Source organism: Cervus canadensis, chromosome 16, assembly GCF_019320065.1.
Source record: "Cervus canadensis isolate Bull #8, Minnesota chromosome 16, ASM1932006v1, whole genome shotgun sequence".
NCBI lineage: Eukaryota > Metazoa > Chordata > Mammalia > Artiodactyla > Cervidae > Cervus > Cervus canadensis.
In genome coordinates this window covers 56,312,327-56,330,640 of record NC_057401.1, presented here as the reverse complement: position 1 = coordinate 56,330,640, position 18,314 = coordinate 56,312,327, and the positions used below count along the sequence as shown (strand labels likewise).

The 18,314-nt window shown below is 50.3% G+C and overlaps 1 protein-coding gene across 3 annotated transcripts in view; it reads right to left on the bottom strand.

Moving 5' to 3' along the window:
- AHRR (aryl-hydrocarbon receptor repressor) overlaps nt 1-18,314 on the bottom strand; it is a 93,292-nt gene that overhangs the window by 20,088 nt on the left and 54,890 nt on the right. For all 3 annotated transcript variants that reach the window (XM_043489133.1, XM_043489134.1, XM_043489135.1), the window contains one exon: nt 487-576. In XM_043489133.1, the coding sequence (XP_043345068.1) occupies nt 487-576 (90 nt within the window). The remainder of the gene's footprint in view (nt 1-486; nt 577-18,314) is intronic.

Here is an 18,314-nt window from a genome sequence, read left to right as displayed (position 1 = left end):
CAGGTCCCTGCCCTGGTCCTGACCAGCCTCTCGCATCGCGGAGCGTAGAGGTCGGGCTGCAGGCGGCACAAGTCGCTGCTTCGAGACTAGGGACACCCAAGACACCGTCATGCCTCTCGCCGTGACCCTGAGCCCCAGACAAAGCCGGGTGTGCAAAATCTCACCTGACAAAAGCTCAGTGATTTAAAAAAAGAAAAAGTTTGATTTTAGAAATGTTTTAAACCTTGAAGTTTAAAAGTTCAAGGTCCCTGGTGGCTCAGACGATAAATAATCCACCTGCAATGCAGGAGACCCAGGTTTGATCCCTGGGTTGGGAAGGAATGGCAACCCACCCCAGTATTGTTGCCTGGAGAGTTCCCCGGACAGAGGAGCCTGGCGGGCTGCAGTCCATGGAGTCGCAGAGTCAGACATGACTGAGTGACTAAGCACACATGCACGCCTCCAAGGTGGCGGGACCGAACCGCAGCGGACGGGTGCTGTGCTCACCTGATGGAAGCCCAGGTAGTCCACTATCGTGGCTGACGCGTAGAAGATCATCCCTTCCGCGCTCACCACCAGAGCGAAGCCGTGGAGGGACTAGAACAAACAGAACACCGACATCACTCACATGACATCACTCACAGTAAAAACATCAAGCATTGGTTCTGTTTGGCTTTTCAACCATTTCTTCCCTGTTTTGTGGTCTGAATTCATAACCTCCAGAAAGGCCTGCTCTTAATTTTTTTATGACTGTTCGCAAAATGTCCTGAGCCAGCAGGTGACTTGAGAACTTGGTCACCGTTTATAAGGCTCATGACTTGGGTTCTTTTTCTAATGATTATCAAACGATGTTTTATAAAATACAAACGTCACCATGGTGAGATGAGACACACCAATACCTGAAACACAACAGGAACATTTACACCACAAGGTGGATTTTCCCATTCATGCATCCTCTTCTATACCATGTCTGGTCTTTCTAGGAATTTTTATCATGAAAAAATGTTGAGCTCCAACAAGGGCTATTTCTGTTGTCTACTGAAATCATCACATAGATTTTCTTTAGTCTATTAAGGTAGTGAGTTACACTGACAGATTTTCTGATGGTGAATCATTCTTGCCTATGGAGGGTAAATCTTTTTGGATCATCATTTCTAATGTGTTCTTGGAACTGATGCATTTCACTTGGGAAATATTCATCTATATTCAAGGAAATCCACCTATAAGCTTCTCTCTTCATTTTGGTGTTCAAGCGTACCTAATCATCAAACATCCTTTCCCTCTTTTTTCATTTTCTATGCCCACTTATTTATGATGAGGAAAACGTATTCCTAGAACATCTGGTTCACCTCACCTCTAAGATCCTCCAGTCTGGGTGCATTTTGGGGAGATGGTGAGTGAAAAGGGGCTGAATTTTGGTACCATGTTGGTTTATTTTATGGCTGTTAGTATATTCAGGATTTTTTCTTATATCAGTTATGGCATCTTAAAATTTTTTCCAGTAATGCATCCATTGCATCTTTATTTTAAATTTACTCATGTGTGTTATTCACAATATCTTAATGATTGTTAAATCTGTTATATCTGTAACTATTGTGGCATGCACTGTGTTGCGGAGAAGGCAATGGCACCTCACTCCAGTACTCTTGCTTGGCAAATCCCATGGACGGAGGACCCTGGAAGGCTGCAGTCCATGGGGTTGCTAAGAGTCAGACATTACTGAGTGACTTCACTTTCACTTTTCACTTTTCATGCATTGGAAAAGGAAATGGCAACCCACTCCAGTGTTCTTGCCTGGAGAATCCTAGGGACGGGGGAGCCTGGTGGGCTGCCGTCTATGGGGTCGCACAGAGTCGGACATGACTGACACGACTTAGCAGCAGCAGCAGCCAAAGCAGCACTGTGTTGGGCTCGATTTAACGTTTCCCTTTTTTTGAAAAGCAGGCCCTCCAGCCCCTCCTGCACAGGCTTCCCAGAGCCATGGCTAGTGAGGGTGCATGAGGGACCACAGGCACGCGAGCACGTGATCAACGCCCACCCTGTCAGCCAGCTGTCTGCCTGCCTGTCTGGCGTCCTCCTCATCCTGATAAGGAAGACAGCAGTCCAGGGAGTGTGGGCCCTGGTAAGTGTCAGACACCAAGTGTGGAATGGCTCCCTCAGTTGTGTATCACCTCCTGCAGGCAGGCAGGAACAGTCTGACTTTCTGGGGCCAGGGCACAGCCGGAGCTTAGGGAGGGTTAGGCAGCTGGACGGTGGAGTTCATGATATCTCAGCTGGAATCTTTAACATGCAGACATTTAGAGACTTTACATTAACATCCATGAAGTTTGCAGCTATCAGCAATACATTATAATATTAATTTCTCTTAATTCTTGACCACGCTGGGTACTTCTTTCTTTTTTTTAATTTTTGCCAATTTTATGTGATAAATTATTTTACCATCATTATAATTTTCATTATTTGATTATTAATGAGATTGAAAAACATTTCACACATTCATTGGTAACTTGTATTTCTTTTTTGGTAAAATACCTGTGCATGTTATGTGCTGATTTTTCTATTAGGATTTATAAATATCAATTTCTAGGAGCTTTCAAATTACTGGTATTGAAGACTTCTAGGGAGCCCAGGATAATGTTGCTGTTCAGTCTCTAAGTCATGTCTGACTCTTTGCAACTCCATGGACTATAGCCTACCAGGCTCTTCTGTCCTCCACTCTCTGCTGGAGCTTGCTCAAATTATGTCCATTGAGTCAGTAATGCCATCCAACCATCTCATCCTCTGTCGTCCCCTTCTCCGATTGCCCTCAGTCTTTCCCAGCATCAGGGTCTTCTCCAATGAGTCGGCTCTTCCCATCAGGTAGCCAAAGTATTGGAGTTTCAGCATCAGTCCTTCCAATGAATATTCAGGACTGATTTCCTTTAGGATGGACTGGTTTGATCTCCTTGTAGTCCAAGGGACTCTCAAGAGTTTTCTCCAGTACTATAATTTGAAGGCATCAATTCTTCAGTGCTCAGCTTTCTTTATGGTCCAACTTTTACATCCATACATGACTATAGCTAGCAAAACCATAGTTTTGATTATACAGACCCTTCTCAGCAAAGTGACATCTCTGCTTTTTAATAGACTGTTTAGGTTTGCCATAGCTTTTCTTCCAAGGAGCACATGTCTTTTAATTTCATGACTATAATCAAGGTCCACAGTGATTTTGGAGCCCATGAAAAGAAAATCAGTCACTGCTTCCACTTTTCACCTTCTCTTTGCCATGAAGTGATAGGATAATGGCAGCCACCTAAATCCAAAGCCTCACACCTCTAAAAACTGATGGAGAACCACAAGGACAGGTAAAACTTTACAACTCTGCACCCCGTCATGATGAGGACACACAGAGGTGATGAACTGCAAGTTACATATAATCAGAAAAGGCAACGTAAAGTCCCAGTAAGCTTAGGATGACGGTTTCAAAAGAACAAAGTGTGTAATTCCTCCTCAAGAAACTAGAGACAATTAAACACAATGTAAGGAGAAGGATAAAGCACAAGCTGGAATCAAGATTCCAGCATGAACATCAATAACCTCAGATATGCAGATGACATCACCCTTTTGGCAGAAAGCGAAGAGAAACTAAACGGCCTCTTGATGAAAGTGAAAGAGGAGAGTGAAAAAGCTGGCTTAAAACTCAACATTCAGAAAACTAAGATCATGGCATCTGGTTCCATCACTTCAAGGCAAATTGGGGAAAAAATGGAAACAATGACAAACTTTATTTTCTTGGACTCCAAAATCACTGTTGATGGTGACTGCAGCCGTGAAATTCAAAGACGCTTGCTCCTTGCAAGAAAAGCTATGACCAACCTAGACAGCACATTAAAAAGCAGAGACATCACTCTGCTGACACAGGTCCGTCTAGTCAAGGCTAGGGTTTTTCCAGTAGTCATGTATGGATGTGACAGTTGGACCATAAAGAAGGCTGAGCACTGAAAAATTGACGCTTTCGAACTATGGTGCTGGAGAAGACTCTTGAGAGTCCTTGGACTGCAAGGAGATCAAACAAGTTGATCCTAAAGGAAATCAGTCCTGAATATTCATTGGAAGGACTGATGCTGAAGCTGAAGCTCCAATATTTTGACACCTGATGCAAAGAGCCAACTCATTGGAAAAGACCCTGATGCTGGGAAAGATAGAAGGCAGGAGGAGAAGGGGACGACAGAGGATGAGATGGTTGGATGGCATCACCGACTCAATGGACATGAGTTTGAACAAACTCTAGGAGATGGTGATGGACAGGGAGGCCTGGCGTGCTGCAGTCCACGGGGTTGTAAAGAGTCGGACACGGCTGAGCGACTGAACAACAGCAACAAGAAAGAGAGAAAAATTAAAAATAAGAGAAGAAACAATGAAAATAGTTAAATAATAGTTTCAAATATTATTTAAATAAATAATAATAGTTTTTAAATAGTTGAATAATAAAGATTGTTACAAAGTGGAAAATTGCTTCTTTAAAAAGACTAATAAAATTGATAAACTCCTAGAAGATTTATCAAGAAAAATACAAGTTACTGATACAAGGAGTTTTAAAGAAAACATCATTACACACCCTAAAGACATTAAAAATACAGTAAGGAAATATTAAAAATGACACTCAAGAAATTAAATAATTTACCATAATTAACCCATTAGAGATAGAAACCTTGAAGCACAATTTCTGTAGAAGAAACAAAGTTATCAGGGCACTAACCCAGGATAATGTGCCTGACCCAGATGTTTTAAAAATCTTTAAAAATCAGATAATAACAATGCCCCCTAAATTGTCTCAGAAATAGAAAGTGAAAATTCCCTAATTCTTAAGAACTATAACATGGACAGTTAATTCTGATAAGGAAATTCAATAAAAATAAAATTACAGACTTTGACTACTGATTCCAAATATGCTAGATAAAATATTAGCAAACAGATTTCAATTTCACATTATGAAAAGAATACATCATGATCAAGAGACTTTATTCCAGGAATGCAAGTTTGGTTCAATATTGGGAAATTCATTAATATAATACACCAAGCTTATCTATCCCTGGGTCAGGAAGATCCTCTGGAGAAGGGCATATGTACCCACTCCAGTATTCTAGCCTGAAAAATCCCATGGACAAGAGAAGCCTGGATGGCTACAGTCCATCTGACTCCAAAGTCAGACATGACTGAGCAACTAACCAGACAAGCAAGTTTATAGTTCTAAGGAGAAAAATCTATAACTTTTGCCATCTTCATGGATGGCAAAAAAGCTTTCAACAAAATTCAACACTCATTTCTGATTAAAAAACACTCAAGAAAATAGGAATTATGGATACATTTTAACATGATAATGCGTGTGAACATGTTGTGTGTGTGTGTGTGCATGTTATTCCTAAGGTAGCAACTTAATTAATGGGGAAAAATGCTGCGTGTTTCCAGGAGGGTTGGGAAGCGAGGCAAGGATGCCCGTGACATCCCACTCCAGGGGTGTGTAAACTACAGTGCCCCTCCATTCCACCTTACACTGTGGCCAAACCTGTTCATTTACGTGTGTGTACTACGAGAGCAAGGTTAAATAGTTCCAAGAGAGACAACGTGGCCCATGAAACGCCACCTGCTACTTACAGAAAAGGTTTGCTGAGGCCTGCCGTGTAGTTTATGGGGTGTTAACTGTTGCAGCTAGAAGGGAGCTCAACGGGAGGTATAACATCGAGAAGGTGAAAGCGTCACTACCTGCAGAGGACTCCTCAATCTGTCTGGGAAAATCTAGGGAATCAATGATAAAGTAACCCAAATAAAAGAATTCAGTGAACAGGAAGGATATAAAATTAAATATATAGTCAATAGCCTTTACATACTAGAATAAGGACCATATCAGAAGACATCCTGGTGGATAAAATCCTCTTTAGAAGACCCAACACTTGCAAACTCAATCAGAAAAACGCAAAATTGATGTGAAGAAAACGTTAAAACATCTCAAGAGACACCAAATTATATGTGAACAATAGAAAGACATCCTCTGGTCTTGGACAGGGTGACTCACCATCATAAAGATGAATTTATCAATGGAGTGCAATGTCCGGCCCCAAAGGAAATCATGTGTTCTGCCCAACGTGACATCACACAAGATTCCCAAGGAAACTCCCAGAAAGGGACACAGCCTCACAGCCGCACACGGGCCCTCGCTCTGCCGTGAAGCCACACCTTAGCTGTTAAGAGTACTACTCAGAGAAGAAGCATCACAGCACTCAGGCAAACATACAGTGAGCACTCAGCAGAAGGTCTGATCCAAGAGGGAGGCACCAGCGGGCTCCCTGGTGGTACAGTGGATAAGGTTCGCCTGCCAATGCAGCTGACACTGGCTTGACCCTTGGTCCGGGAGATCCCACATGCCAAGAGGCAGAGCCCACGAGCCCTAGCTACTGAGCCAGAGCACCTCAAGCCCACACTCTGCAGCAAGAGGAGCCAGCACAGTGAGAGACCCAGGCGCCACAACTAGAGAAACCCATGTGCCGCACTGAAGACCCAGCACAGCCAAATAAGTGAGTAAATAAACAAAAAATTTTTTTAGAAAAAGAGGGAGTCACTAAGATGTTAAAGCAGCCTAAGATGTATCAGAGATGCCAGAGGCTCACAGCTGAGATCAGATTCCTGCCTCAGATGCAGACATGAAATTCCCCCGGAGAATCCTCGAGCAGCCTTGTGCCCACATGACTTGAAAAGGAGGTGACACCCAACGGCTCGCCTTGTTTCACAGTTCTGGATGAGTTTCTGATACAGAGGTGCAAACAGCAGGGTGGTGATCTGCAGTCAGATTTAGACTTTGTGCTGAGTCTCCTGCACGAGAAACCAAAGCTCACACAGCCCCCTGAGGCACCCCTGCCCCTAGCAGTCTGCTGCCGGTGACCACATCTCACCAAAAGCCTGTTAATTAAAATACCAGCCACAACTCCCGAACTCCAATGAACGGACAATCGATCCTATGCACACTGTGTCCACCGGAACGTCCGTGTTCCCAGACAGATGGCAGCATTTGTCATGAGTTCCTGTGCAGTTCCAGGGAAGTGCCTGTTCACACTGCCCACACTCCTTTGGGCATCTGGGGGAAAGTCCAGTGTTTGCCCGCGCTTGTCCCGGTGGGGGGGGGTGACCATGACTGAATCTCCCCCCACGTGCCTCTGCTAGGAGATCCCAGGTTTCTTGGTGGGGGTGGGGAGACCCATGAAATGTCTGGGCTGTTACACGGTGTAACAGAGGCCAGATTTCCCTGCGTGCTGACCAGCAGGGTGTGGGTCGATCAATAAGACAGGAGGCTGGGTGTGGAGAGCCCCATCTGTGAGTGGTCCCCACGCAGACTTCCCACCACCCACTGGGAGGTGCCAAGTCTGGACAGTGCCCCTCACAGTTTCTGTGCCACTTCAGAGAAACTTCACCTAAAAACACAAAACCTGCATGTCCATGTTCACTGGCCTGGAGGATTTTCAGAAGTACCGTCAGCCTCAGAATCTATGACGAGCTGGACCACTGAGGCTTGGACTCCCATGTCCCTCAGACACCGACACGTACAAGAACCACACTTCGAAATGCCAACTCTCCTCATATTGTGGTAAAATGTATGCAGCAGAAAGTTCACCGTTTTAGCCACTCTCACGCACACGGCTCATCCCCACGAGCCTTGTGGTTGTACGGCCGCCAGCAGCAGCATCTCCAGAGCGTCTCATCTTCCCAGCCTGACACTCCGGCCCTCCCCAGTCCCGGCCACCACCATCTGCTTCCTGTCTCCATGAGCCCGACTCCTCAGGGGCCTCCTCAGTGGACTCACAGGACTGGCCCTTCCGGGCCGGGCTCAGGCACTCAGCACGACATCCTCGGGCTCATCTGTGCAGAGCCTGTGTCGGAATTCCCTTCTTCGAGGCTGACTAATATTCCACTGCATGCACAGGCTGCACTGCCGATCCCTTGTCGCTCAATGGGCGTCTGGGCTGCTCTCAGCTCCTGGTAAGGGCTCCCGGAGATGCGCGCGCACTACATGGATGGAAGACGCCTAAGGCAAGGAGGAAAGGCCACCTTTCCTCACTGCAGCGCTGCTGTGCAGAGGAGGTGTGTGACCACGTGGGACCTGCTGCCCCCAGAGCTGGGCGTCCCCCAGGATGAGGGCAGTGCTGGTGCTCACACCGCTGCCCATGGCCCTCCTGTGATGGCTTCCAGCGCCTCCCCTACAAACCTGGCTTCCTGTGACCCAGGGGCTCAGCGGAACACCTGCTCAGGGTGCCCGGCTCCTTCCCCACCCTGCACCACAGCCGGCAGATTCTAGTGGCCAAGGCCCTGGGGGCTGGTGCAGCCTGCTGCTGCGGCCACCGTGACCAAGCCCTCCGGCCAGGAAAGCCGGAGCGGGCAGCCACGGGCCTCGCACCTGACCTGGAGCTGGCAGGGACATCCCGGGAGGGGCCTGCAGGCTGCCCATCTAAGTCCCACCCCAGGAATCTGGGCAGAAGCAGGGTGGCGCCACCGCAGGCTTCGGTGGCCTTGTGGTGTGGCTCTGTTACTGTGGCAACAAGGTTACTATTCTTCCTTCTTATAGACTCACTGACCAGTGGCCACGTGGCCCAGGTGACCAAGCCCAGACGCCTCGCGGGGCTGGGCTGGTGGTAGCCTGAGAGCCTCGTTCCCCCCACCCCGGGCAAGCTGCAGGCGTGGGGACTCCCACTTGCCCCCGGCGGCGGGAGTGGGTGAGGTGGGCGCCACCAGCCGTCCACGCAGCGTTTCCCGTCTCAGAAGCAGCCCAGACTCACAATGTCCCACTAATAACAGTCCAAAGCCCAAAGAGATGCTCATGGTCTGAGTGCATCAAATGCCGTCTCAAAAAAGATTTTACAAGATTAGTCACAGCCGAAAACAACCTTAATTTTAACTCACCAGGCAGAAATTTTAAAAAGAAAAACGACCATAAATGCTGTTTGCCGAGTCATATGGATTCAATATCAGATCGACGTTCTGGCCTGGAAACCTCACGCCAAATACTGCTGCACATGTGGGACGGCCGGAGCAAACATGCATCGCAAACGTTTGTTTGTTTTCTCTCTCTCTTTTAATCCTGCAAGACTTTTGTGTTTCTTTAAATATGGTACATGGAAAATGAGATCACTTCTCCAAGCGGAGAAAAGAATTTGGCCCCAAGCTGAAGGCTGCGCTTTTTTAAGAGGAGAAACAACCGCGTCCACGTTCAGTGACAGCCAGTCACGGGAGCTGCACCTGCCACTGCAGGGCCGGCCACTTGCCCTGCCCCGGACACCACCGGCGGCCCCGCGTGGGGATCGGGGCAAATGGCTGAGCAAGCAGGACTTCCTCTGGACAGCCCTTGAACATCCTGATGTCTTCCAACGCAGGCAGAAAAAAATAGCCGGCGAGCACTTCAAAGATTGCTCCTCAAGGTCACAGCAGAGGAAAAAGAAGAGAGAAAAGGAACAGTTCCAGCAGCCCCTCTCCTCGCCCCTCCCTGGAATGAAGGGAAGTTGGGAGCTGGGCCCTCCCCTGAGAGCTGTCGCCATGGCAACAGAGCAACACCACAGGCCAGGCCGCCAGTCACGCGAGCCGGGCACCGGCCGCTGGGCCTGCTGGAGCCAGATCACTCGCTGGGCCTCGCCGCGGGGCTCATGTGCGTGCGAGGCGCTTCTGCTGGGGACGGCTCGCCGGCTGTTTATAGATCCCACAAACAGTAAACTTGGCCTTGGGCTCCAGCCTCGGAGAGCGACGGTGCTTGCAAACAGTTCTCGAAAGAGGCAGTGAGCTGACAGGGCAGAGCCACAAGGATGGAGGCAGGTGTGGACCCCCGGGCCCTGGGTGCCGGACCCGTGCTGCCTGGCCCTGCTCCACCATCCACGGCCCCAGGGTCATCCTCTCCAGGTGAGCAGCTGGACAGTACAGGTGTCTGGACGGTGAGTCTGGCCCTGGGCCCTCCGGCGGCCGGTGGGAGCGGAGCCCAGAACCAGACACAGAATGTGGCCACTGCAGACATCACTCTTCTTTCCCTGGGCACACGTGACCATTTCAAAAACACCTCAACTAAAGGCTGCTTTTTCAACAGCTGTGTGACCTTGGGCAAACTACTTAACCTCTCTGGGCCTCAGGTTCCTCATCTAAAAACTAGGGATGACAGCAGGGACCATCTCTGAGCTCAAATAAGCACCCACACAGAATAAAGGCAGAATCAATATTGGTCCTGTTAATTAGAACTCGGGGTTTTGTGCTGGAACGAGTGATTTACCAAAAGTGTTGGCAGTGTTTCCTAAAGAGAAAACAAATCCTGTTTGAAGACTGAGACGACTCTCTGAATATAAACTTAAGTTTAGCTCCTGAAAAGCAGTTATGGGCAATCGATAAACAGGTGCTCCTGGCAACCCTAAGGGAGCAGCAGTGCTTAGTCTGAGAGTCCATCCTGCCGGGGTCCTGGGGCGGGAGGGGTTGCCCCCACTCACCCACCAAATCTCCAACCGGGGGCCACCAGCCTCAGCCTCATAGCCGAGGGTCACTCCAGACCTGTGGACAGATTCTACACCATTCCTCTGCCCCCGGGGAGCCCAAGGGGGCCTGTAGGAGGGGGAGTGTCACTAGGAGCTGGAGAGAGCCCCTGTGGAAGAGTGATCGTCATGCAGGAAAGCTGACCCGACAGCACCGCAGGGAGGAGCTGGTGTGAGCCCTCAAACTGCACATGGAACAAACCAGGGGTAAACCGGGCTCCACGGCAGGGGGGGAACCCGGGTTCCATGGGGGGGACCCGGGCTCCATGTGGAACAAGCTGGCCATGGCCTTGGCTGTGGGACAGGCAGGTTCTCAGGCCCCACGACATTCAGCTGCTCCTCCGTGAACCCAGGGTGACCCAGAGTGAGCCAGGAGCTCTTCCCTAGTGATAAACCCTGCCGATGACGCAGGCCTGCAGCGTCTCAGGGCCTAGCGATGAACAGCAAGGCTGACATGGAGCCCATGCAGCAGGCGCAAGCCAGCCCGCAGGTCCTCCTCCAGGGGGCCGGCCTGCATCCTCACCCGGCTCAAGTCCCCGCCGGGACCCTCCCTATGACCATGGGCTCAGTGAAGGCAGAGCCTGGGGCACATACGTCCAAGTCCGGGAGAGCCCAGGGCAGAGCAGGGCCTGAGTGGCCACAGGGATAGCTGACCAGGAAGCCCTGCTTGGTGACCATGGATGATCAGGGGTTCAAGGTGGACAGCTGAAGTGACCATGGATGGCCAGGAGGTACACAGCAGAGAGTTCTAGGTCTAAAAGCCACAGAGAGGCTCCAAACAGCTGAACTATCTTCAGCAGTAGGGCCAGGAACTCTGGGCTTCTGACCACAGGGAGACTGCTGAATGGACAGAAAGCACAACCTTGCACCACGGTGGACATGGCCTGAGGCTGGTACTGCCCTGGGATGCTCAGTGGACGTCAGACAGGTGGGGTGGGGCCTGGGGTCTGCTGGGCTTCAGGGCTGTGTCCACCCACAGGCCAGCCCCTGGGGAATTTACACTTTTACTCACACCTGTCATGTCCCTGAAAGAAGAGCCACATCAAAGAAGTTTGGGAACAACAGGGTCACAGCAGAGGTGAGACAGGATTTCTCTGAGCGCAGAGACCAGAGTGGGAGATGGCGCAGCCCTGTAGCAGCCCTCTCAGCGGATCCAGAAAACGCGTGGGTGCAGGTACGCGAACACCAAGGTGCTCTCCCCAGAGCCGAGGGGTAGGAGGGCCTCAGACGCATACCTGCGACCTCGCCAACACTACCATCCAGCAGTCGGGATCCCGGGTGTGCGATGCCCCCTCCTGCAGCCCGGCCCCTCTGACAGCAACCCTGAGACCCCTGCCCCCAGGCTGCCTCGCCTCCCACCCCTGCTGGCTGATTCTGTGCCCCACTGTGTGGGCTCTGGGGTTTTGTGCCCCTGTTTCTAGAGGACCCCTGGGCCCAGCACCAAGCGGAGGAAACTGTAGCAGGGAGTCCTCAGCCACAGCCCACCAGGAGCGTACACACTTGGCCCCTGCTCCCTCCTCCCAATCAGGAGAAGGGGTTTCTGGGTCTTTCTCTAGGAGAGCAACAGCCCGAAGGTGAGAAAGTCTGCACTCTCGTTCTCGGCACGTCACTTGTGGTTCCTGAGAACTTCCCGGGAATTGTGCTGGCTTTTCCAGAAACGGCGCCAGCTCGGTTGGCACGGGTCAACAGCCTGCTGAGTGAGTGTGGTCCTTGGGGTTCCCAGACACGCAAGGCCCTCTCACGGCGCTTCCTCGAGGCTCGTGGGTGCCACGAGGCCACGTGAGTCACCTGCCCAGGCCCAGGGCCAGCAGCAGGAATGGCAAAACCCTCTCACTCGGGAGCCAGCATGCTGGCCCGTTTGCCACCCCTCCCCGGAGGATCTTGACCGCTGTAACCCAAGGACGCTGCTGCGGCCTCCAAGGCAGAGATGCAGCACAACCCAGTGACCCTGTGCGTCCCTGCCCTGCAGCAAGGTTCAGGCTTCTGTGTCTGCACAGGGCGAGCCAGCACAGGCTCCATGCCCCACCCTGCAAAGTCACCCTCCTTATCCTAGTGGGGGCCCAGGGCTGTCTGGGTCAGGATGAGGAGGGCTGTGGCCTGAGCCCAGGGTGGGCATTCGGGGGGCATAGAGAACAGAAGTAGGAACCCTTTTCTTCTCTGCTGGGCCCCTTGCGTTGCCTGGTGGGATGAGGGAAGCAGGGCTGCAGGGCACAGCTGAGCCGTATCCCAGGGACTCACCCCTCCCGCCCCGTGCACACCCCAGACCAGGGTTCCCAGGGCGGCCCTTTCTAGAGGGGACCCTCACCAAGGAGGCAAGTCCACCCGGCCCACCCCCCTCTCCCCGACCCTCCGGCCCCCAGCACACAGGCGCCAGGACACAGCTCAGGGGATGCCCAGCGGATGGGGCAGCACAGAGCAGAGGATGAGACGAGCATGAGTTTAAAATACAGATTTAAGGAGGTAAGAGAATAGCAAAATGAAATGATAAGAAGAAACAGTGCGAACAAATCAAGGGGAAACACTTACTAGGTAAGAAAATGTAGGGACGAAGAGGAGACTGGCGGAGAGTCGGACAGGACTGAGCGACCAAGCAGAGCACAGACAGAGGACTGCTGAGGTCCATGTGATGGGCGCAGCCTGGAGGACTGGCCCCGAGGCAGCAGAGAAGGACAGTAGACAGATCACGAGAGAAAGAGCTGCGGGTGGGAGGTCTGCCCAGGTGCCCTGGGCGCGGGGCTCCAGAGGTGGAACCAGTAGCCCAGAGGGACAACGGGAAAAACATCCAAACTGGAGAAGAAAGGCCTCAGCTGGAAAGAACTCAGAGCACCAGGCAGGAAAAACAAGACGAAAGACACATCACAGTGAAATTCAAGAATATCAGGGCCAAAGACAGGCTCACAAAAGCTCCAGACAGAGCCAGAGCAGACCTACCACAGAGAACAAGCCTCAGTCCCCCGTGGCAGCACCAGGCTGCAAATCGTGAGGCAGGATTTGTGAAGGTTGAGGGAAAACTTTGAACCTAAAAATCTATACTCGGCCAAGTTGTGATCCCAGTGTGAAAGCACGGGTGAGATGCAGAAAGATTTCACAGGAGCCCCACAGCAAAGCGCTCGGGGGCTGTGGGGAGGGGGGCCGCGTGCAGAACCTCAGAGGGGCCTGGAGAACTGAGGACCACGGCAGGACCTGTGTCACCCAGGATTCAACTTCTGGACAGTCACTGTGTCCATGCAGGGCCACCGGGCAATCCCTGAGAACAAAAGCAGAGTGCATGACTCCTTTAGCACGAGAAAGCGCGACCTGAATGGGGAGCTAGAGAGAACAAGAAACCCAGGAAAGTACAGTCAATAGAAATTACAAAATACAAGGGCAGAAATTAGCCCCCAGCAAGAGTAATTACACAAAGAATAAAGAGGCTAGACTCCCAGCCAGGCCTCGTGGTGTAGCGCAAGGCCAGTTAACGGGAGCGGGAGCCTGGCGGTGACAGCGAGGCACCGTCCCAGCTGCGGGATGCCGGAGAGCGGGGCAACCTGAGCGTCCAATGGACACCCAGCAGGACGAGGGACAGAGTAAGCACAGGGTGTGAGGGCTGCCTGCTCGCAGCTCCCTGAGAGGCTGCCCCGGGCTCCCCGGGGTTTCAGGTGTCCACGTGTCCCCACCGCCACCACAGCCCCGCTTCTGCTGATTGAGCGGCATCACGGCTCTGCTAGAACCCGAGCTGCTCTGTGCTCCAGACGCTTCTCAGCGGGCATGGGGGGATGCACTGTCCTCAGTGCCAGCTGGGCGATGACTTACCCCGCCCTTCCGCAGCGAGTGGTTCACCACCTTCTCCCCACCTCCCGGTGGGCCCCGGGCTCCAGGTCCCCGCCTGCCACTTGGTCACGGCCTGTTCCATGCGGAGAAAGTGGAACTGGGAGGCTCAGGAGTGCCCCCGCCCCTCCAAGGCAGGCAGGTGCCCCCTCCCCTCAGGCACCTCCCCATGGCCTTCCAAACTCTGCCTCCTTGTCTCAGAGCCAACCCTCCTGTCCTGGGTGTTGAGTTTCACAGAGGCGAACGTTTGGTATTGGAGCTTCAGCTTCAGCATCAGTCCTCCCAGTGAATATTCAGGACTGATTTCCCTTAGGATTGACTGGTTTGATCAATACTTGACTCCAATACTTTGGCCACCTGATGCAAAGAAATGCCTCATTTGAAAAGATGCTGACTTTGGAAAAGATTGAAGGCGGGAGGAGAAGGGGACAAAAGAGGATGAGATGGTTGGATGGCATCACCGGCTCATTGGACATGAGTTTGAGCAAGCTCTGGGAGTTGGTGATGCACAGGGAGAGCTGGTGTGCCGCGGTCCATGGGGTGGGACATGACTGAGCGACTGAACTGAACTGAAACACTTGGTCCTTTCTCTCTGTACTGGTCACCCATGGGGCCTTTGGGCCGGAAACTCAGTCCCGAGTTCTGGGAATCTTCTGGGTCGCTTCCTTGACCATTTCCTCCCCTCTGATCATTCTGAAGCTCTAAGTACACAGGTCCCCAGGGCCTGGTAACTTCCCCAACTTTCCTGTTTTTCTCCGCCTGTTCCTCAGTTTCGCGCAGGAGGACTCAAACTCTGGGCCCTTCCACAGATTTCCAGATTTTGCTCTCATGCCTTTAATTTTGAGTGCTTTTAAGATCTCCAGCGGTCTCTTTCACGGGTGCGTGTCCCTTTGTCTGAGGAGCCCAAGGGCCGCGTGGCCTGTCTGTGCAACCTCTCCTCTCCGCACGGCCGTCTCTGTGCAGCTGCTTTCTCGTGGCTCCTGGGTTTGGCTCCATCAGCCTCCTCCCCGAGACCCACGACCCCTCAGCGTGCTGGACTCGAGGAGCAGGCGCAGGCCCCCTGTGCAGCCTCGGAGCTGCATGTCCCGCAGGGAAGCCTGGATGTCCACACCTTTAGTCCCGTCTGCACAGGCCCTCTTCTGTGTAAAGTAACAAGTTCACAGGCTCCGAGAACAGGCCAGGAACCTGCGCCTCTCTCGACCAGCTGCACAGCCACAATTACTGCACATACACAGACCCAGAGTGTGCGGGCCACACTCAGGGCACAGAAAGCAGAGGCCGCCAGCTGGCGGTCAGGGAAGGGGTGCAGAACGGCCAGCCTCCTCCCGGAGAGAAGGGGAAGCACTGAGCAAGGAAAACACCAGGAAAGATGTAGCATCTCAGATGAGAAATAGACGCCATGAAAAAAACTGAGAATTTTAGACGAGAAATAAAATATATGAAGTAAAAATTTCACTGGATGGGCTGAAGGGCAGGATGGAGGTGACACAGAAGAGCCAGTAAAGACAATGGGAAGTTACCAGCCTGAGAGAGAAAATATGGGGGAAAAGTGAGGGGTGCCTCAATCCCTGTGGACAGGGTGAGAAGGCCTAACAGCTGGGCAGTGAGGCTTCTGAAGTGAAAGAGACAGAGGCAATAGAAACTATTTGAAGACTATGGCTGGAAACTTCCCAAATTTGGTGAAAGACACAAATTTAAAGGCTCAGGTAGCTCGTGCATGCGTGCTAAGTTGCTTCAGTCGTGTCTGACTCTTTGCGACCCTACGGACTATGTAGTCCACCAGGCTCCTCTGTCCATGGGATTCTCCAGGCAAGAATACTGGAGTGGGTAGCCATGCCCCTTCTCCAAGGGATCTTCCAGACTCAGGGATCAAACGTGAGTCTCTTTCATCTCCTGCACTGGCAAGCAGGTTCTTTACCACTAGCTCCACCTGGGAAGCCCTCAGAAAGCTCAGTGAACCCTAAATAAGACAATCTAATAAACCCAGCATATACCCAAGCCCAAGCATATCAAAATTAAGCAGCAAAGGTCAGCAGAGATACTGAAATGGAATACTAATAAGTATTACTAAAGTCAAAAGAAAGGTAGAAAAGAAACAAAATATAGAAAAATTATGAAATGGTAGACTGAAATCCAATAATATCAATGATTACTGCAATATAAATGCCCTAAATACACCAATTAAAATGATACTGTTGGACTGGACTCAGAAAAACAAAACCAAAAAAAGGCCCAAATACACCATCAATACATTTAATGTAATAATACAAATGGTTAAGATGAAAAGATGAAGCAAAGTATTTCAAGGAAACATTACTTAGAAGAAAACTGGTATGACTGTATTAGTATCAGACAAAGCAGACCTCAGGAAAACTACAATAAAGAGGTGTTTAGTGATAATGATAGAAAGGTCAATTCAAGAAGAAAACGTGATGATCCTAAGTCTGCAGCATACAATGGAGCCCCAAAGAACACAGAGCAAAACTGATAGACCCTAAAGAGAAGGACAGAAGCCCACAGTCACACCAGAAGGTATCTTTAAGGTTAGGACCAGACAGAAAACCAGCAAGGACATAGAAACTGTCAGCATCATCAGATGACTTGATGTGGCTAATGTTCTGTGGACATCTCACCCAAGGACAGCAGTTGGACTCACAGACAGCCTTGTCCTTCAGGAGGGATGGGCAGGGCCTCTCTGGGATCTCTCATAAGAGCACCAACCCCATTCATGACCACATCACCGGCAAACACCGCCACTCTGGAGGGTGGTCTCCAGTCCAGTGTGAGTCTGAATTACATTAACTTTGGGGGGGTCAGTCTAGTGTGAATCTGAATGACATTGATTTTGGGGGGGCCAGGGGGACACGAGTGTCCGACCCGCGGCAACAATCAGTGAGACTAACAGCTGTGTGCCTTTGGAAAAAATCAATAAAGTGAATGCACTTCTAGCCCAAGTGACTAAGAAAAACCAAGAGAAAACACAAATTACCAATGAAACAGAAAATGAGACAAAGCTGCAGAATCCACAGACATTAAAAGGGCAACATATGAAAACCATGGACAGCGTTGTATTCATAAAATCAATAATGTAGATGAAGTAGACCAACTCCTTGAAATACGCAAACTACTCAAATTCACACTAGAATAGTCCTTTATTAATTAAGGAAAATGCACTCACAGTTTAATTTCTATGATTTAAACTAAAGAAAATCCCCAGACCAGTTGTTTTCTCTGGTGAATTCTATAATCACTTGAGGAGGGATAACATTAATTCTACACAAGCTCTTTCAGGAAAAAAAAGAAAAGGGAACACTCTCAACCAATGTTATGAAGCCTCCATCAGCATGCCACCACAACCGGACAAAGACATTACAAGAAAACAATAAAATAGTTCTCATGAACATAAGTACAAAAATCTCCACAAATATTAGCAAAATTTAATCCAGCAATATATAAATAAGATCTATTCTGGGCATGTAAGGTTGAGTAAGCATTTGAGAACCAATTAATGTAATTCACAATATTAAATAGAAAAAGACTCAGGAAGAAAAACCACCATCATCTCAACAGATGCAGAAAAAACATCTAACAAAACTTAATATCCATTCATAATAAGAACTCTCAGAGATGAAAGAATAGTGGGAAATTTCTTAATCTACTGCTAAGTCACTTCAGTTGTGTCCGACTCTGTGAGACCCCATAGACGGCAGCCCACCAGGCTCCCCCGTCCCTGGGATTCTCCAAGCAAGAACAGTGGAGTGGGTTGCCATTTCCTTCCCCAACGCATGAAAAGTGAAAAGTGAAAGTGAAGTCACTCAGTTGTGTCCGACTCATAGCGACCCCATGGACTGCAGCCTACCAGGCTCCTCCATCCATGGGATTTTCCAGGCAAGAGTACTGGAGTGGGGTGCCATTGCCTTCTCCGTTTCTTAATCTAAGGCATCTATAGGTTTCTTAATCTAAGACATCTATAAAAAGCAAAATGAGCATAATAAAAGGCAG